This window comes from Aythya fuligula, chromosome Z (assembly GCF_009819795.1).
Source record: "Aythya fuligula isolate bAytFul2 chromosome Z, bAytFul2.pri, whole genome shotgun sequence".
Taxonomy (NCBI): Eukaryota; Metazoa; Chordata; class Aves; order Anseriformes; family Anatidae; genus Aythya; species Aythya fuligula.
Window position 1 is genome coordinate 18,653,653 of NC_045593.1, and position 21,064 is coordinate 18,674,716.

The window sequence follows — 21,064 nt, forward strand, 5'->3', positions numbered from 1 at the left end:
GGCAGAAGGCAAACAAGGACAGGATGGTCTGATTTTTGAAGAGGGATGTAATACACTTTATTCACGACTAAAACACTGGCTGTAGGTGAGGGCAGCCAGCGGATGGAGCGGTGTGGCGGGGTGCACAGCCCCCTCACCCACACCTCGCCCAGCACCTCAGCACCACACACCTCCCCCTGGCCCCCAAAAGGAGCCTCCGGGCGGCCAGGCGGGCCCGCCAAGCCTGCGGCAGCACCCGCACCCCGCCACCTCCACCGGGGTCAGCCCCAGCCCCGCGGCCGGCCCGTGGCGGAGGCCGCCAGGGGGCGGGCGGCGAGGGTGGGTGCGGGCCGGGCCCATCGATGGGGGCGGCCGCTCTGCGCTCGGCTCCTCCGCCCTGCCTCTCGGCTCTGGATTAGCGAAACTGGCGACGTGGGACCGGGCCGGCCCCGCCGCGCCCCGCGGGGTGAAGCCGGGACTCGCCGCCCGCCGGCAGCGCCGGGGCTCCGCGGCTCCGCTCCCGCAGCCCCGCTCCGCGCCGCCCCGCACCGCCCCGCACCGCAGCCATGGCGCTGCGGGCCCGGGCGCTGTACGACTTCAGGTCGGAGAACCCCGGCGAGATCTCGCTGCGGGAGCACGAGGTGCTGAGCCTGTGCAGCGAGCAGGACATCGAGGGCTGGCTGGAGGGCGTCAACAGCCGCGGCGACCGCGGCCTCTTCCCGGCCTCCTACGTGCAGGTGATCCGCGCCCCCGCCGCCGAGCCGCCGCCGCCCGCCCGCTACGCCAATGTCCCCGCCGCCGGCTTCGAGCCGCTGCCGCCGCCCGCCGCCTTCAAGCCGGCACAGCAGCAGCAGCACCAGCAGCAGCACCAGCAGCACCAGCAGCACCAGCAGCAGCAGCCCCCGGCGGCGCAGCAGCCCCCCGAGCCCTTCCCGGTGCCGCCCGCCGCCGGGTACCCCTTCCCTATGGCACCCTACGGCGGCCCCTACCAGCCCAGCCAGGGCAGCGACGACGACTGGGACGATGACTGGGACGACAGCTCGACGGTGGCGGACGAGCCCGGGGCGCTGGGAAGCTCCTACCCCGACTACGAGGCTGCGGGGGGCGGCGGGGCAGCGGGGCGCTACCGCCTGTCCACGCGGTCCGAGCTGTCCCTGGGGTCCCGCGGTGGTGGTGGAGGTGGCGGTGGAGGTGGTGGACACGCAGCCGGACACCCGCACCCGGCTGGTGGAGGAGCCAAGAGCTCGGCCACGGTGAGCCGCAACCTCAACCGGTTCTCCACCTTCGTCAAGTCCGGCGGGGAGGCCTTCGTGCTGGGCGAGGCGTCGGGTTTTGTGAAGGATGGGGATAAGCTGTGCGTGGTGCTGGGGCCGCGTGGCCCCGAGTGGCAGGAGAACCCGTACCCCTTCCAGTGCTCCATCGAGGACCCCACCAAGCAGACCAAGTTCAAGGGGATGAAGAGCTACATCGCCTACAAGCTGGTGCCCAGCCACACCGGGCAGCAGGTGCACCGCCGCTACAAGCACTTCGACTGGCTCTACGGGCGCCTGGCCGAGAAGTTCCCCGTCATCTCCGTGCCCCACTTGCCCGAGAAGCAGGCCACCGGCCGCTTCGAGGAGGACTTCATCTCCAAGCGTCGCAAAGGCTTGGCCTGGTGGATGGACCACATGTGCAGCCACCCTGTGCTGGCACAGTGCGATGCCTTCCAGCACTTCCTCACCTGTCCCAGCACGGACGAGAAGGCCTGGAAGCAGGGCAAGCGCAAGGCTGAGAAAGACGAGATGGTGGGTGCCAACTTCTTCCTGACCATCAGTGTCCCCGCTGGCCCTGGGGCTGGCCTGGACTTGCAGGAGGTGGAGAGCCAGGTGGACGGCTTCAAAGCCTTCACGAAGAAGATGGACGAGAGCGCCCTGCAGCTCAATCACACCGTCAACGAGTTCGCCCGCAAACAAGTCACTGGCTTCAAGAAGGAATACCAGAAGGTGGGGCACTCCTTCAAGTGCCTCAGCCAGGCGTTTGAGCTGGACCAGCAGGCCTTTTCGGCCGGCCTCAACCAAGCCATAGCCTTCACTGCGGAAGCCTACGATGCCATCGGGGACCTCTTTGCAGATCAGCCCCGACAGGACCTAGATCCTGTGATGGATTTGTTAGCGCTGTATCAGGGGCATTTGGCCAACTTTCCGGACATCATCCACGTCCAGAAAGGTAACACCCTTACTTATTTTCTGAAATTATAGTTTAATGTATCAGTGCCATGCAGGCAGAGGTAGGAACCAGGAGCTAAACTTTCTCCACGTATGGCTTGTTGGCCTTGGGTTAAACTTTTCAGTGTTTACTCAGGTAGTCTGTTGCTAAAAATACACAAAACACATCAGTGACAGCTTTCATTCTGTGCCAAAGGTCTAGACTTTGTTGAGATTTCTGTTCGTCAGAGGTTACTGAGCATGACTGTGTGCCTCTGAAAGAAACCACATCTACCTGTGAGGCTGATACATTAAAGATTAATGAGCTTGTTTACAACCATCGGAGATCAACTGGTATGAAAACATCTATTACTCTTTTACGTATGTCAGGTATCTTAAATCTTTGATCTAGCAGGTAATAGATAAGTAATCTGAAGATGCAGATACTCCAGCTGACCTTATTGTTGGAAGTGTTACATGCATTTTGCATGTATGATGGACATTCAGATGAGAAGCTTAAAGCTGTTGGTGTTTGTCAGTTTGGCTGTACATTAAACTCCCTTTGCACCTTTGTGAGGACAGTGGTCTGCTGCAGTGTTCCTAGTTGAGGTTTTTCATCCTTTGCCCTTATTATCCTGAAGAGATGTTGCTCATGTGGTACCCTTTCGGCATCTTTCTACCTGAAACATGCTTCTGAGGTTTGCATTGCTGTTTGTTTGTCACTTTCTGATCCATTAGGGGAAAGAAACTCAGAAAATGAAAGAATCATCTGCTGTATAACTAGGGACACTCATTCAGATAAATACAGGTTTGTAGCATTGAATAAGTGTAGATGATTTCCCTGCTGTGAGGTTAATGCTATTCATGCGTTCATCACTGTTGTGAGAAGAATAGCCCATCATTCATCCTTTTTCCTGTTATATCGCTGACCTATGGCTTTCAACTCAAAGATCAGAAGTAAAGAGACCTAGGAAAACTCCACCTACGCTGTACAGAAATTCGTGTATGTAACAGTTGTACAACAAAATGCAAGAGCTTCTTCACTGGAAATTATTTTCGAGATTTATAAGTGGTGGTCTGTATCCAGAGAGGCAGAGCCTTATCTGTGACCCACGGTGATTCAGTCTTTCATGCCTTTATCTGCCTTTTTCAAGGCCTTGAACTCTTGAGATTTTTGATGAAATGGTTGGAAGAGTTTTTACAACAGATCAAAAAAGGCAGGCTTTCTGTAGGTGCACACTATTGCTAGGAAAATCTGAGGAGGCAGAGTTGATAAAGTGATAAAGTACACAGCTTGTTTAAGAAAGCAAGAGTTTCATTTCAAGTAGAAGCACCAAGTTCAGATGTTCATTCTCCTCTCGAATCTTGAAAATTGTGGGTGGAAACTTAAATAATTGCAATACTATTTTGAAGAGAAAGCTGAAAAGTGCAGTCTGACCTTTGAGAATTTGCTCTGCTAGCTGGTGTGGCATTGTGTTCTGATAACAACTCTCAAGTACTTTAAATTTGGAGAGAGGCGAGACCCTGGCAACATTTCACACTTGGGAAGGAGAAAGATTTTTTTATCGGGTGCAATAAAACAGCAGATGATATACACTATTTAAATGTAGTCTTAAAACTTTAAGATAGATTATAAAGTTTACTTTGAGGAGAGGATTGGGAATAGTAAGATATGCGCTTGATTCAACCCGTATTGCCTTTAGCTTGCACATCTCTATTTCACTTTCAGTTGTGTTTGAATTTGCACTTTCAAGAAGGCTTACCTTCTTGAGCCGGGGAAAATTCATCTAAGCGAGCTTCCACCATAGCAGTGCAGAAGTATAATGACATACATAGAGCTGATGCGATGCCAGAAGACTGTGCTGGAGCTGGTTGGAGAAATGTACAGCCAGCCTGCCTTCACATGCTAATGCTCCAGCACCTCTGAGCTAATAGAATATTTTTCCTGGTGCATATTTGCAATCAGAAAATGGCTTGGGTTTGAGAGTTTGGTCTCCTGAGTGTCTGTATTCATGACAGGAACAGGGTTAGGGCTGGGTTATGCATTTGCTGCTTTTGTTCCCTGTAAAGAAGAGACAAACTAGAAGAGAAAACTGACTATTTCTTTTTTCTTCTCCATTTTATGGCTGTTTTATTGCTCTTAGCAGTTATTTCTAACATGGTATAACTCTTCAATTCCAAATTGTAAACTTCAGATAAAAACATGAACTGTGTGGTGTTCTTACAACATAAGACCTTTCTTTTAAATTTATAGTCCGGGACAGCTGCCAGTATGTGAGGATTATTATTGTCTGTGCAGACCAAACAAAGATCTGTTGGTGATAATAGATCATCTGAAAACAGAGTGGATGTGTCTTTCTTTCAGTGTTTTATTTTCTAGTGTACAACTTTGTGCAGTAAAATAACCCAAAAGTGCCTTTCGAGGTGGCAGAAACAGCAGCCTTTTGATACATTGCCAACATGGGCTTGGCTTTAAGAAGAACTCTAAAGTTATGCTTCCTCCATTTTTCTCTACTTAGTGCAAATGGATTGTCCACTTGGGGTAAAAAGTGAAGCCGTTTCTAGACTCCATCTCTGTATCCCTCTAGACCTGAGAAGGACCAAAAAAATAAAGGCAGCTATGCCCCAAACATGTGTCTGTTGGTAGAACCTTAGACTGCCTTGTCTTGTTAAGGGTTTGATCTACTGCAGATAGTTGAACAGCTGCTTAATGTGACTGGAAGCGTGTTTTGTGCAGGAGACTGAGAAGTCAGCGTGTCTGAGGTTTTTCAATAATTTCTGCAAAATTTTTTCTGCAAAAAGAAAGCCAAAGAATCTGAACTAGAGGCAAGAATTTTCTTCCATTTGGCTGTTACCTGTTTGTCTAAAGTTATGAACCAAAGACAGGTAAGCCTGCTGTTGCGTTGTCTGTATCAGCAGGGAAATGGGTTAAACATGGTGCTTATTCCTGCTCAGGGGTCCCGGTCTTTCTGCCTCCCATGCTGAGGGCATCATACGTGATCTGGGGGGTGCAGGGAGTGATTGTCATTTTGGTCACTTAGATAAAGACGGAAAGCCACGGGAATATGTTCAACGTGTTTAATAGTACAAATATGTGATGGAATGGTAATAACTTCGATAAGAGATTTAGAGATTCCTCTCTCTCTGCCTTCTTGATGTTGAGCACTGTTCCAAAAGAGACAGAGGAGGGGTTCGAAGTGCTTTTCTCCCACAGTCTAGTTGAGGACCAACGCTTGGCAGTAGTGTTGTGAGAAACCTTTCTTGGTTTTGTGTGTGCACCCGTCCAGGTCTGAAGCTTCACTGAAACAAACCCTACAGTGAAGAGCACACCGAGCTGGAAATCCCACGTTTCCATTGGGAAGTGCTTGGCATGAGAGTCCCACTGAGACTGGCAACAGAGCATTTCAGTCCCAAGACATGGTTTCCTTACAAATGGTTGCTCTTCTAGACGTTTTCAAAATAAAACTGAGCACTTAGGGGAAAACTGACATTTGTAGGGGTAGGTGATGGCAGAGTAGTGTATCCGAGCCTCTCAGCACCCAGATGCTTTTACAAGTCTAGCCCTCATCCACAGGGAAGTGCACATAACACGCTTACATTAAAGCTTTCCTGTGCATACCTGTGTGTTTTGGAATAGAGGATCCAAGTGTGTTAGACAGCTATACTTGTACTTAGTTTTCTTTAGCCTCTGGCAAAACATTTGTAGAAGAGGAGTGTTTAGTTCATGAGGCTTAAAACCAAAACTGCACCTTTACTTGTCTTCTTCTTTTTGCAGAACTGATGTGCCTTTCAAGAAATGCTAGATTCAGTTGCTTTAAGGTTGAGAGAGAAGAAAAGCACCCTTCCATCTTTGTTTCTGTGCATTTTAAGGTCTAGTTGTGGAAATTCCCTAGGCATTCTTGGCAAAATAATTCCTACGTATTAATTGCTAGAGCTTCACTCAAGTGATGAAATCTTCTGACTTCCATAATCTTCAACCTAAATGTTTGCTGCAGGCCCATGCAAGTTCAGGTTTGGGAAGTTTGTGCACATGTGAGAATTTGAAATAGTGTGTGAGTGTATGCTGGTGCTGCAGTTCATGCTTGTCTGGCTATCTTATCTTGATACTTGCTTAGTGAGAGTACAGAAGTTAAGTGTTTTTTTTTTTAATTTGTTTCTGTTTTTGAAGTCTTTCTTGAGGAATTACTATAATTGGCATCTTGTTTTCTGAAAGAGGAAGAAACACTGGCTAACTTGTTTCATCTCTGCTTTCCAAAATTGTTTCTTTATCTTACCATGATGTTGTTAACTTCTGGTACAATTTTTGCAAAACTGACTCAAGAAAGTGTTTTCTAAATGTTTTCTGAGATGTAGGCAGCAATTAATTTCCTTAGCACACCAAGATCTAAAAGAATTATTTTAAAAAATCTGAGTGACCTTACCCATTTTCTTCTTAATAAGTTTGTTAAAAATCAAATGGGGCAAATGTCCTTACCTGGAGCAAAGGTCATCCTAGACGTTGGCTATAAAAATGCACTGGGTGTGCTTTTAGAATAACAAAATTTTAGGTGAAAAAACATTCCAGATAGTAATGCATTGGAATTTCAAGCATGGAAAAAAAAAACAAATGGAAAATTGGAGGTCTCCATAACATTTTCAGCAGTTCTTGCAGGGAGGGGAGAAGGAAGAAGTCTCTGTGTGTCCTTGAATGAATGAAATTGGTTGGAATTCACACCTAAGATTGTATAACTCAGTGTAAAAGCAGTGCCTTTCTTCCTCGCTTACTTTCTAACCTCTTAAGTTCAGTGCACAGACTTGTATTCTCTTGTAATCCTTGCCAGATGCCTTCTGTAATGATAAAAAGAGATGGGTACCCACCTTCCATCTATTTAAGATGAAAAAGAACAGATTTCCCTAGGAGGATGACTGTTGTCACCCCTCTCAGCTTTTGCACTGCTGTTACAGGAGTGATGTAGTATTTGTCTACTTGCTCCTGAATCACCCAGTCTGAACCTGGTGGTGTTTGAAAGAAGCCCGAGGGAAACAGACTTTTACATGGCTAAACCGTGAAGGAATCCTCACTTTCAGCAACAGTATAAAATCACAGCTTCCTTGGTCTGTGTAAATCACACAGAGGACAACAATAAGCAAGACTACAATGGAGCAATGCCCTTACTTGAAGGGGATTAAACAGAAAGAAAGAAAGAAAAAAGCTTGTGTGTCTTATCTGCCAAAAAGATGCATGGATCTTGCATGCATTGTTCTTTTCTTTTTCCTCCCACTCCCCAATCTCTTCTTATCTTATCTTTCTAAGTGAGCAAGATTCATGCAGGTTTGATGTTTCTCTTCCCTGGTACCTTTTGGAACCTCTCTTAGCTTGGTATCACACAAACTTTATGATGGCAAGACATTTCATAGGTGGTAAAATCCCAGTGACAGTTTTTCAGCAAACAGCTGGTAGCAGAGGAAGAAGATCGCTGTTCCACCTGTGGGAAGGACTGCATGCAGTGCTGCACACCAGCACGCCTGTATCCACCAGCCATTCACTACCAGCAGGCTGGAGAAGTTTTGACCAGAGCTCACACCTGCATTTTTAACCACAGGCGGTAGACTCCAAGCTCTTGTGTTCTTGCTTGCCACAAGAATTAAGGCTCTGCCTACTGGGAAGACCTCCTGAATGGCAGAGAGAAGAGGGTAGCAGGATTTATATGTATATGTATATGTATATTTATATATAAAAAATGCCTGTCACCATCTTGATACACGCTCTTGGGAACCACTCTGATGGCAGGGGTAAGAACAGGAGCTGGCCTTTTAGTATCTCAGCACTTCTGTTTTCAACTAATTTTAAAAAGGGAAGAAAAGCCACAAGACTACAAGATAAGAGTGCAGATATTAAAGAAGTAGAAATTATTTTGTAGAAGGAGGAAGCAGTTTTATTTCAAAGACTATGCAATAGCTTTTCAGGTTGAAGTTTCTGAAGAATCTGTATGCTAAGAAAGGGTTCGTTGTCCTCCTACGGCTGGGGAAGTGTAGGTCATGCTAGAAGGACTTCTATCAAAACAGGGATGACCAGAATTGGTAGACTGAAAACAGAAAGCAACTCCTAGAGCTTTTCCACGTATTTGTAAGCACATTATCAAAACCAAACAAGCTGGCTGAATTTTCTATTTTTGCAAGTCACCTTTGAAACAAGGACACGTTTCAGCCTTTCCAACATCTTTTCCATGACTTCATTGTTAGACTTTGTTTGAACAGTTAAAATGCCAATTTAATGTGTGCAGACTGTATAAACTCATCCAGCTGGTACCTTACTTATTTTGATTTGCCTGATTCAAATAGCACAGAAACTGAAATTTTAATTAAAGAAATGAAATCACATTTGGCTGAGCCCCCAAGATATTAGCTTTATCAACAGATTTGAGCAAATAGCAAATGCTTTCTACAGTCTTGTTTATATCTTTCATGAAGGCCACAAGGATTTAAATAAAACAAAACAAAAAAAAAGTTAAAAATGCATTTAAAACTTTTGAGTTGGTATTTCATGAAATCAGTAACTATATATATATATATATATATATGTACATTAAAGGTCTGCTCAGGTCTTGACTATGCTTAGGCCTTGTCTTGGGCTGTTCAGCTTATGCTTTAGATAGGCATGCAGCACATATAAATAACTTCTGTAACAGTGATGAACTGAACCAGCCTTTTTATGCCTGCATGTGATTCTTTCCAAGCAATTTTGAAAGCAGATTAATGCGGTTATTGGGAGTTTACACCGCATTTTCTCCCTGTGATGAAAAACGACTTACTAATCTATTTTTTTCAGAGTTACCATTTTGAATCCTAGGCATGGATAGCTGTTCCAGCCAAGTGACAATATAATGGAGAAAAATCCATTTTACCAAATTTCATGATAATGATGCCATGTTTTCAGTTTGCTTTGAGTTTAGGTAAGTCAAGGTGCTCAGAGGAGTAGATCCCATCCTCCAAAAAGGCAGTCAATTCTCTTCTGCCTCAGTAATTCTATAATTCTTTCTATACATTAGAATATATAAACATATTTATTTACAGTTTTAATTAACATATAATACAGTAGTATCTGTTACAGAATTTTTATATATGATGTGTATATAGCATTATACTATGCTATTGTAAAGCTCTGTTTTTATATTAGATTGCAATCGGTTATATTAGTGTTGGTTTACTTTGGCTGTTTATACTGCAACAAGGAATCTCCTTCCTGTCCTCACAGAGATGCTGCAGCATTCAGGTTTCTAAGGGAGAGCATTTAAGGTGCACTAGGGAAAAAGTGGAGCTGTATCTGCGCTTAATTTGGGTCTCATCTCTTTTCATATGAAGTTATGTGAGGTGGCTCTGCATGTTTTATTGTTTGCTGATCCTAGGACAGTCGTGGAACTATGCAGATGATGGTGAACAATCAAATACCATAAACTGTGCTCACCTTTTGCATCCCTTCAGCCTTTATGGAGAGCAGCATCCAAAAGCAGGACTTGCGTAGGACCGCAATAAAGCAGGGTTATGAGAGGAGGTGAAAACTACGTTTATACTGGCTTTTCTTGACAATGTCATATGGATACTGCTATGCTGTGTAGCCTCTATTCTCCTGTACACCCACATCCCATAAATCTCAAGAAATTTTTGAGGTCACCATTTAGTATTATGACGCCTACATCCATTTTGATAATTACTTGTATTCATCTTCTACAGATCTAGAGGAGACATTTCTGCTCATATGCTGCTAACCAATTGTACTGAAAATTAATTTCTTATGTGTGTACAACATCGTTTCTGATTGAGGTTGTTTTTTTTTTTAATTAGGCATTTTGAACAGGGCATTTATAAAAGCTGTTAAGATTTAGTGGCATTGTTCTGGCAGGAAAGTACCTGTTCTGAACATGCTGAAGGGGAGAATCCCATGTTCAGAAACTACGATGATTAAATTGTAAAAGGCATCTTAAATTTTTGGAAAAACAAACATCTATTTGGAAAGCCTTCTTGGTGCCACTCTTAAATGCAGGCTTGTAAGACATACTTGAAATCACTGTGAGTTTCCATCTCTGCACTCCTGCCACTTGCAATCACTCACATTTTCAAGTGTCCACCCTGAAATAGTTCAGCATGAACTGCTTTTCGAAGGGCAGATGTACTGCCTTTCTAACAACCAGCCTGATCTGTGGGGTCACTCCTTTCTATAGCCTGCTCTGTAGCATCAGCTGAAGTGCTGTCAAACCTCCTTAACTTGTAGGTAGGAGTGCTGAAAATTACAGGCTGCCTTTGAATTGGGCAAAACCTGTGTCACTGAATGTTTGCCTCTCAGGCTGTGATGCACAATGCTATGTTTGTAATAATGGAAAGCCGTGTACACAGTTCAGCTGGATTTTAAAATTAACTCATTGATTTTATGGGCTTTCTTTCAGACATTGCTACAGGTACTTACACAGTCAGTAGAAATACTTGTAAACATATGCTGCAGTGGCTACAGTAAGGTTGTTCATTTGCAGAAAACATTGTCTGCATACAATACATCTAAAATATATTCCTTTTAAAATGGCTATATTCAGCGTTTAGGAGAAGAAAAAAAAAACACCTTTCAACTGATTTTGCATAATTTTTGCCTTCGGTAGTGTAGCAGTATGGGTTTCCTTTTTTTAATGGTAGGCGTGGCAGGCCTGTTGTTCCGTAGTGTTTCTTCCATTTATTTCACCACCTTGCTCACACCCCCTGTTGTCAACTGTTTTAAGGGCAAAGTGTGGCTTGCAGCTTGTATAGCAGTGCGCTGTAGCTTGGCTCAGTGAAACGTTCTTGCTGGAGATGCTGGATTTATCTGGAGGACTCTAGAGCTGAAGTATGCATTGCCAATGTGATAACGGAAGTATTTTTTCAGTAGCATAAACATTTTGGAGATTCTGAACATGCCTAGGAATGATTACAGCCCTTGTTTCTCTGGATAAAAAAATGGGCTGTGTATACTCTTCTTATGTGTGTGAACACCAACTTGCTGTTGTACACAGAGTGATCTACAGCAATTTAATCAGACCATAAATAGGGCATTACTTAAAAAAAAAAAAAAAAGATAGCAGTTAGACATGTATAGTATCCATTAACAGTACTAATTCTTTAAAATAGAGTGGCATTTGACACTGTGCATTCTATCACCATCATTAATCACTTATATAGGAATTAAATCAATGTCTATGTTTAAAACCACCAGATAAGATCAGCATTTGTCATGTTTCTGAAATCTCTGGCAAAGACTTTTATTTCTGCATTGTGTAGATTAGAAGGTGACTTTATTTTCAAGTCTATTTTATCTCTTGAGTGACAGCTTTTGATGAGCTTTGTAACAGGATAGCTGGAAGAACAAATAATTCTGTCTAATAATGCCACAGTCAGTAAGCGTTAACCTGGATGTTAGCAGAGACCTACAATTTGTGAGCCTAGATTTATAGGATAGTACTATTTTATTCTGACTTTTTTTGAGCAATGGGCAAAGAAATAATGAAAAATCCCTGTTTTTTGTTTTTATTGTTAGGCTGCATATCCTAAAAGCATTATAGCCATGTTCTCATATCTATACAAAAACCTGTAATACTAAAATAGTTGTAATTTTATTTTTGCATTTTTAACTCACTTTCATTATGAAAAGTAGAACTTTCTTAAAATAGTTTAATAGTTTTACATCATCAATAAAAATATCACCATTGAATTAGCTTGGTTTTGAAAATTGTTGATACTTTTAGAAAATACAAGTGACTTCATCCTTTTGCCTTTGATGTTGAAGATTGTTTGCTTTGTTATGTTTGAAACACTAAAATCAGATTTCAAAGTAGGGAGCCATTCCTTCATTAGTTTCAGTAATGCTACATTTTTTCCTGTGACATTCTTTTACACAGTTAAGTCTGCTGGAGAAGCCTTCTGTTTTTAATTTCAGGCAAATTCCCATTATGCTGCACTCCCTTCTAAAACTCAGCCAGAAAATGTAAAGAATTTGCAGAATCTTAACTTAATGTAGGCTTCTTTTGTTAATCTGTGCTCACAGCATTCTTAAGCAAATAATCCATCAGTGTAGTACAACCTCTATTCTGCTACACACATTTCTGTCGTTTCTCTTCGAATGGAGAGAGGGGAAGCTTAGGGGTTTGCTTCAGAGCAGGGTTTCACGTTAGGTGTAATCTTGCGCGGTGCTTCTGATCCTTCCCTTGTGTTGGAGCGAGCAATTGCGTAGCCGTGGGCTGAGCTGGATCGAATTGCTAAGCCATCGGTAAAGCCAAGCCCTCCAGGCCCAGAGCAGTGTTAATTGGGTTAGTCATCTGAGTCATCCTGTAACAACATCTCTGCTAGCTGCGGTGCAAGCGGGACGGCCACGTCGATGGCTTCGCTTGGCAGCAGTCAGCTGGGTTACGGAGACGGCTCTGTCTTCCACCGGGTAAATCAAAACTGTGGCTACGTGCACGTGGGCTGCCCGGGGTTTGCCTTTTCAAATCCTTAGGCAAAGAGCTGTAATTAAACAACAAATAAATGCAATGAATAAACATCATCTGGTCTGTGGTAAGAAAAGTGTAAAATCATTTCTAGTTATTTTTTATGCTTTTATGCATCCTTTATGAAAGCTGCTACAAGCCGTGTGATGTGTATTGTTTTCTCACTTCTTTTTAGAGGTGGTGTCTCAGAATAGAAGTAAAGCAAAGGGAATTGTTTACGTTCAAAGTTCTCCCTTCAGTATTGAGTAGCATACTTTAAAGGAGACATCATTGATGCCTACTGCTGGGCAATTTAATATGAAGGGCAGCTGAATGGCATGGAAACACAAGTTATTTTTCTTTCTAGCAAGTGATGCACCAAATCGGATTTCATAGTTTGCAGACGGTAGGAAGACAAAATGAATTGTATGCATGTATGTATGTATCACACAGGTAATTTAATTTTCACAGGATCTATCGGGTGAAACTACTGAACAGTTTTCTTTGTCAAACTTCTGAGTTTCAGTAAAGAACACAATGTTTTCTGACTAGCTTTCTTCCCTCACGAGAGAGCCGTTTTTCAGAGGAACCTTTGTACTTTGACACAAATTCTTCTGGGAGGCTGGCGCACCGAAGCTTATTGGCCAGGGGACTTCTCAAAGGAGGCATTCAGGAGTCTGCTGCCCTTTGTTTTTGCCACGCTTACCACTGACACAAAGGCCAGAACAATCGTCCTCCCCAGATCTTTTCCGCTCTGCCATCTATTGTCTTTTCAGGTATCGTTTCTGAGCAGAGTGGGTACAGATTTGTGTTCAGGGTGGCTGGTGGCCACATGCTGTGTTCCTGTCCCTTGGAGCATCGCCGCTTCTCACCTGTGGCACCAGCAGCCGTCATCATGCAGGGGCAGAGCAGAGCAGAGTGGGGCGGGCACGAAGCTAATGCCTCCCTCCCACATTAAGGACCTGTTCCAAAAAGTAGCCTTCTGCTTAACGTATCAAGGACAACCACAGGAATAACTTCTTTTTTTTTTGTCTCATGTATCTTCTGCAGTTATTTTGCAATAATTTTGTAACTGGAGGTATAAAGAATAACAAGAATGTGTGTGTTTGAAAGGAAGTCTTGCACTATCATAACAGTTTATGCATGTGTCAGTTATCTCACTACTAGTGGAAGAAGGCTGTTTGCTGCGGTTTAGCGTAATCCATCACTAAAGTGAAGAATGTATTTGAGCATCTGTAGTCAGAAAGGCATTACAAATACAGGATCTAAAAAGCTATGTAAAACTTCTACATGCTAGGTGAGTTTTTCAGTTCAGTATTTCCTGCTGAGGTACTACAGACGGTGATATATGGGTGACTTAGCAGATGATACACGTTCCTGAGAGCAACAGTGAATTGCAGACCTCCAGACCCCCACAGATCCTCGCTGCTGCTGCAAGTGCCATGTGTAAGTGACACCGAGCTGACAGGCCTTTGTGCTTAATACCATATTGCAAGCCCATACATGTATGCAGTAGTTCTGTATGAAGTTAAGTCATTAGCATTACAGCAATTTTTAGCTCATTTTCTGAAAAGAGGAATACCTTTCTGAACAGCATCAGTAAGGTCTGCTTGTATTTTTTTAAGAACTGAGCAAGCCCAGCCATGGGGCAGGTGTCTGCTGTACCAAGCACTGTACAAAAGCAGAGCATAAGGGGGGCTGCTGCCCCAGAGATTCCCCTTTCTCTCGCTTTGTCTTCATTTGGATTCATAACTTCAGATGCAGCTGAGGTTTCGCTCCTGAGTACTGCATACAGAACTCCAAAGCTGATGTCCAGGTGCTACTTGGAGGAGAAGAGGAGCTGGGCAGCTGGAAGCTGGTCTTCATGAGCTGAGCCCCGAGTCTTCTGCTTTCTGTTCACGTTGCAGGCTGCAGCATGGGCTGGTGTCATGCACCCTCCGCACCAAGAACCTGGGCAGGGCTGGCTGCTGGCAGGATGATCATGTGCAGTCAGGTGCGATCCATTCCCCATGCATGAACGGGAGCGTGGGGACACACATGCATCTGCATGATGGGATCCACTTTTACATCTGTGTATCTGTACTTACAGGGTGAGGGGAAGTGAGTACAAGCTCATGTGGAGGCTCAAACCCACCCTTGGTTCACTGTTCACACATGCTCAAAGCATTTCTGAATGTAATAAAACTGCAGGTGATAGGAAAATACATTGCTTGACCCAAACTTGAGTGCTCTCAGGTTCAGGACTTTTTTATTTTTGTTTTACTTTCCTGAATGTATTTGATTCTTTCTGCCTCATTGCAACCTCATGCTTGCATGGGAGCTTCCTGACTCAACACACTTCATTTTTTCCTGGTAACTCCTCAGCACCTATTTAAGTTGCTGTTTATACAGCATGTTTCACAGCCTGCAAGTATTTGTTTCTAGCAGGAATTTTATGTTGTCCGTATCTTCTTGGCTGCAAGTATTACTATAAATGTCCCTTATTAAATGTGTTCATGTAACCTAGTGTTGTCTAATCTCAGACTTCAAAACAAGTACTGAAAACTGTGAGTTTCTAAAAGCCCTTGACAGCAGTCATTGAGCACCCCTGTCTGTTTAACATCAGGCTTTGAGCAATGAAAAATAGCATTCACATCTGCTTTTCTCCACCTTTAAGGACAGAAATAGATGTAGCACAGCTTTTTGCAGTGTCTGTGACCCAGGCCTTCTTTGTTGATTGAAAGCTATCCCTGACCACTGGAACCTGCTCTCCTAACAGAAGGGCTTTTCATCAGACCAGAAGCTTTAAATGCACGGGCAAGTCGTAAGGGAATCTTTAGAAATGGAACAAAACAGAAAATAAAATAAAATTAAATATATATATATATAGAGAGAGAGAGAGACAGGTTTTTTTTGTTTGGTTTGTTTTGTTGTTGTTTTTTTTTTTTTTAATATTTCATCCCTGTTGGAACAGTTTATTGGCAAGTATTTCTCCCAGCAGGAGATATTCAGCAGGATATTTCTTTGAGCTAATAGACACTGGGAGGTACCTCTTTCTGTGCCTTCTCCTCCACCCTAAAATGTGTGGTATCCTTTTTTTAGGGCTACCAGAATTCTGTGATGGTTGCTGTCCTTCTGTTTGCTTGTCTTTAAATACACCTTGCTTTTTTGGATTATCCAAACCAGAGCTTGACGTTTGGATCTATGAATCCAGGAGCCGGGGGAATGGAGCAGAGCAGCCCAGGTGGAGGGAGCTGCATCCAGCTGCAGGTGCTTCTCCAGGTGTGCCTGGCCGGAGGGGCTTGCTCAGCCTCTGCAGGGTGCGGGGCAGGAGGGAAGGTGCAGAGGTGCCAGGCAGACAGAGGAGAGGGGTGCAGCAGCAGCTGGGAGGACGTTTTGAGAAAATGGGAGGTGAAACATGGTGTGTTGCTGTTAGTGAAGGTGCTTGCAAAGTGGTGTGATTTTTTTTTCCTGAGGTTTACTAAACTAAGGCTTGCAAGCTTCAGTAGATGATGAACAAATTAGAAATGGTGTTTTAGAATAAATGATTGCTTACCTTTTAATGTAAAGCATGTGGGTTGTTTTCTGTTTTTTTTTTTTTTTAATTATTATTATTATTATTATTTTCTCTGTGTTTGGGGAAGGTTCGTTGATTGTCCTAAAATAACCTAAATATTTCCCCTTGTGAAGGACTTCATTTAGGGTACTTGAAAAAAAATAGTAAGAAATTTGTGTTCAAGTATATGTATAAACTCTTGTTATACATTGCTGACTTCCAGCTGTAGTCTGCCTAGACTTTATAGTGGAATTTCCTTTAGTACCAGCATGAAAACACGTGCATTACAAGAACAGTGTTAATGGTTGGAAGTTTTCCCCTTGGATTCCTCTCCCTAATTATAAATATTTTTTTTACTTTTTTTTCCAGAAAAAAAAAAAAGTGACAACATATAATATTTATAGTCTCAAGGGGTTTAGTGTGTTTGGTAATGTATGGTTGTATTGATGTAAAATAATTTGAAGATTATGCTCACTCCAGAATCTAGTTATGCATTCAGCTGCTGATGCTGTAAAATTTCAGTATTTTTTCTTCCAGTTTGGTCATTCTAGAAATAACATCTAAAGCTATTTCCACACATCACAACCAAAGAGTTGTCATGTTTATTTAACCAGCTCCATCTGGCTCCCAGTTAAGTCACAAATTTCTTTTTTTTTTTTCACAGCCCTGTACAGATTCCTGCAATGCAAACAGAATGCAGAGGGAAAAAAAAAATGCCGAGTTGGGTTTTGTTTCCTGAAAGCAATGTCCTTTCTGTAGAACAGAGGATTGACTGTTTTTTTACATCGTATCCTGCCTCCCAGATTACTTGGTCTTTGAAGGGGAAAGCACAGATCTTCTGGCGCGGCCTGCTGTTTGCAGCACTGCCTGTGTTTTTTCAGTTTTGTTTTTTTGGGCCAGGCTGGAGATGATGAGGTCAATCAGTTGTAGCAGCCAGTGCCAAGCTTTCGGCCCTCATGCCTGAGGGCTGTGGCATCGGGAAAGGTGTGTATGGGCCAGGCTGCACCAACCACCCCACATTGCCCAATACCTGTGCTTTCTGTGGAGCAGTCTTTGGTCTAATCTTGTCATGCTCATGACTTCCCTGCTGCCCTAGCAGGAATGGTCCATGTGGTTCGTACAGATCAGAGGGGAGTTTTTGAAGCTCCCAATAGAGAACACATACTGGGACTGAAACAAACTCTTTTTCCCCAGGTCCTCTAAGTCTTCTGGTATTTAACTTGCCTCTAGTAAGAGCACAGTGACACAGTGGTTAGGCATTGGAACAGGCTGAATAGAGAAGTGGCGGAGTCCCCATCCCTGCAGGTATTTAAGTGATGTATGGTTTAGTGGGGAGGCTCAGCAGCTCATGTGGACAGTTGGACTCGGTCATCCTGAAGGTGTTTTCCAGCCTCGATAGTTCTGTGGCCTTAGAGATGAGACAAGGGACAACCGCACCAGGCTGTGAGAAATGCCAGGGTGATGGGTGTCCAACTAAACAGGTAAGGAAAAGATAGAAGGTGACATGACTGCTGCTGAACACTTTTTGCTGGTGAACGGTGTTCGTTACAGAGATTCAGGCTGACAAGAAGATGAAATTGGAGGTCGTCCTCCTTAAAGACAGAGGTAGAGAGTCTCCTCTGTTAGCTTGGTTCCTCTGTGAGCTTGCTGTAGGGAGTACAGAAATGCATTTCTTAAGGCAACGTAAAGGGAGTCCTGTTCATGAACTGTAGTCGCTTGTATGATGTGAAGCGTAATGTGAAAGGAGAGAATCATTTGAGACATTGCAAGTAGCTGAAGGAACAAGAAACTTGTGTGATCATAAAAGTTTTGACAAGTGTTGTATCACTAGCATTTTTTTGAGAAGATAAAGATGCATTGGTCTGACTGTTCTTATGTATATGAATAAGGTACATTCCCAGGGCAGCAGTGGTCATGGCACCAAGCCTGCCAGAGCTCAAGAAACATTTGGGCAATGCTCTCAGACACATGATCTGATTGATCTGGTTTTACTTATTTATTTATTTGTTTGTTTATTTATTTATTGTGTCGTCCTTCGGGGACCCAGGAGTTGGACTCGATGAGACCCTTCCAGCTTGGATATTCTATGAAGATACATATCTGATATCTAAGGCAAAGAAGTTGCTTTTATGGGAAGCCGAGCTCATGAAAATGAACGTTCAAGATGCTTCTTGGTGTTCTGTGTCACTATACGAGTCTGTTCTGGTGATGTTGTGGTTTTGTAGCGTGTGCTTTAATCAGCTGTGTGGAGGAGGAAGGCTACCAACCTTTTTGTGTGTTCTTTTTCAGGCTCTTCAAAAACTGCGTTATCTCTATCTGGAGTCTACAACTCTGAAACAAACTCTTAGATTCTCTAGTACTCAGTGTATTTTGGGGTGTCTGTATTGTAGAAGCAGAATGGTATACTGTTATTTTGTGTATTCAGATCTCCTTTTGATGTTTCACAAATATTGTGAAAGTATATGGTGTTTCACAAAGGTTTCTCAATGATGTTACTTTTCTGGTGTTTATGTAAGCTTAAATCTGACTTGTTTTGTAGTGCTTTTCTCCACTGCTGGTGTATTTATCAGTTATTCTCTGAAGGACACCATCTGATTTCTTAAGATTATGAAATAAGCATGTTTTTCTCTTACTGACCTTTGCAAGCTACTGTCATAAAAATTGCTTTATTTTTTAGCAAGATATTTTGTTCTGTGATTTTATTATTTGAAAGAACTTTTCATTCATATAAACACACATATGACTACATTCAGAATGAGCCTTATACAAATCCTTGTTGTTGCTAAATGACCTGTTAAAGTGCAGTAAAGTCTAAATTTTTCCTCACAGTTGTACTCTTGTGCTTTCTTCTTTACACAGGAGCCCTTACCAAAGTGAAGGAGAGTAAGCGGCATGTCGAAGAGGGGAAGATGGAGCTCCAAAAAGCAGAGGGCATTCAAGAACGCTGTAACATTATTTCTTTTGCAACCCTAGCAGAAATTAATCATTTCCACAAAATCCGTGTGAGGGACTTTAAATCACAGATGCAGCATTTCTTGCAACAGCAAATACTCTTTTTTCAAAAAGTGACACAAAAGCTAGAAGAAGCTCTTCACAAGTATGACAGTGTTTAATCTCTGAACATTGATTTGTGGACTTTGCTCGATTTGAACATGACTTAAGCAGCAAAGCAAACATCGCTGCTGTTAAAGAGCTATTGCCAGTGGTAGATGGTGGTACAAGGATGGTTTGTGTTCACCTGGAATCCCGGTTTAATCTCTGATATGTAGGAAGGAAACAGTTATAGGGCTATGTAGTAGAAACAGTACCACACATTGTAACTAAGTTATACTGTGTATGCCTACACTACCATTGTAACTTTTTTGAAATAATGAGTATACTATTTGCCTTATTGCTTTTTGAAATACGGTATTTTAGTGCATACTTTGTAGACCTCAAAACCCTTTGGGTCTTTAAGGAAGTTGGCTAGATAAGCCTGCTTCAGATGCCTTTTTACTTTCCTAGATTTGGATTTCCTAAATTCAAACAATTCTCTGTTTACAGACTCCTACTAGAGCAGCTATGTGATTCTGTGCCTTTAGACTCTATTTTTCCTTTTCTAGTAAGTCACATTTTTATGATTGAATGAATGAAGGGTTGATGCCTATGACAGGAACTGATAATGAAACCTCATATTAACTGGAAAAAAATCAGCTGCCATCCAGTTTGCACAGCAAGTACTGTCTTATGACAAATGTTGGCTCAAAAAGGAGAAATTAAATCTATTCACACTTTCCTTGAAAATGGAGACTACTTGTTACATGTACTAGGATGTTAAGCACATATACAAATATACACCATTGAATTCCCTTTCTGAAATGAATATTACAGTGAGGGTTTTTTTTAGTATAAAGCATTACTGTGAGTGGAAATTTGAAGAACTAGCCTAATGAAAATGATGTTTATCAAGAGGATATGAATGCAGGCTATGTGGTTAGGACATTTTTTTCTTAAACGTAGAAAAAGATCTGCTCATTGCTCAGTTGCTGATTCAGTTTAACTTCAGACTTGCATCTACATTGCCGGTTGTCTGAGTTGAGACTCCACTGTGATTCATTAGTTTACTCGGTTACAAATTTTCAGGGATGTTCAGTAATACAAATGATCTGAAATAAGTCTTGGCTGAACTGACTTGGAAAACAGGTGGCATTTTTATGTTTATAACACTCAAGAATTAACAATTGTCTTAATTTTTGTATAAATATTTTTGACAAGCAGGGTGCATTTATATGTATGTAAACACTATCTTTTAAGGAGTTTTCTGGCTTATTTCCCTTGAATTAAGTCTGAAGTCTGTGTTTATGACCTGTTGGTTCCCTTCTTAGAGGTCAGTATGAAAGAGGGTTTTTATTTATCCTAGTCTTTTTCTCTTAAACAAAAATAACAAAACCTTCAAAGGAAGCAAAATGTTTACTTTTTTGTTTTCAATTAAATTAATCAAAGATAGATTAAACAAATTAAAGCCTGGAAAAGGAAGTTAAGCAATAGTTAAGTTTAAGTACAAATCATTCCTCACCTATGCAGCAGAAATGTACAGTTCTTTTACTCAATCATGTGAGATTCTGTAGCTTAATCCCACACCTCTGTTTCAGAGGAATAAATGTAAGAATGTAGTTTTGGGTTTAAGATTTGCCCCCAAATGCTTGGAAGATTGCTATTTTGACCACTTTGCATTCAGCAGTGCTGCTAATACATACCCAAAGAAACGAAATACAGAGTGACGAGGAAGAAAAAACAACAGTGTTTGTAAAAGGACAATCAGTGAGGGAAGAATCCATTTGCAGGCTATTGAAAGAACGCTGCAAACAGCAATGTTGACTGTAAAATAAGGACCATAGTTGTAGGGATGACTTGCTCTTTATCTT

The 21,064-nt window shown here is 42.6% G+C and overlaps 1 protein-coding gene across 2 annotated transcripts; it reads left to right on the top strand.

Moving 5' to 3' along the window:
• The first annotated feature begins 545 nt into the window (after positions 1-545).
• Positions 546-20,619, top strand: SNX18 (sorting nexin 18). Of its 2 annotated transcripts, XM_032206193.1 has the most exons (3): positions 546-1,152; positions 1,186-2,184; positions 19,020-20,619. In XM_032206193.1, exons 1-3 carry the CDS (start codon positions 546-548, stop codon positions 19,271-19,273), a joined length of 1,860 nt encoding a protein of 619 aa, XP_032062084.1. In that variant the 3' UTR covers positions 19,274-20,619. The 2 variants fall into 2 exon arrangements, with proteins under 2 accessions (XP_032062084.1, XP_032062083.1); XM_032206192.1 differs by having other exon boundaries at positions 546-2,184.
• The last annotated feature ends 445 nt before the right edge of the window (positions 20,620-21,064 follow it).

Excerpts from the sequence above, each read along its gene's own strand:
- SNX18 (XM_032206192.1), top strand. The coding sequence starts at position 546 with ATGGCGCTGCGGGCCCGGGCGCTGTACGACTTCAGGTCGGAGAACCCC. Across the intron at positions 2,185-19,019 it reads CATCATCCACGTCCAGAAAG|GAGCCCTTACCAAAGTGAAG; the intron begins GTAACACCCTTA and ends TTCTTTACACAG.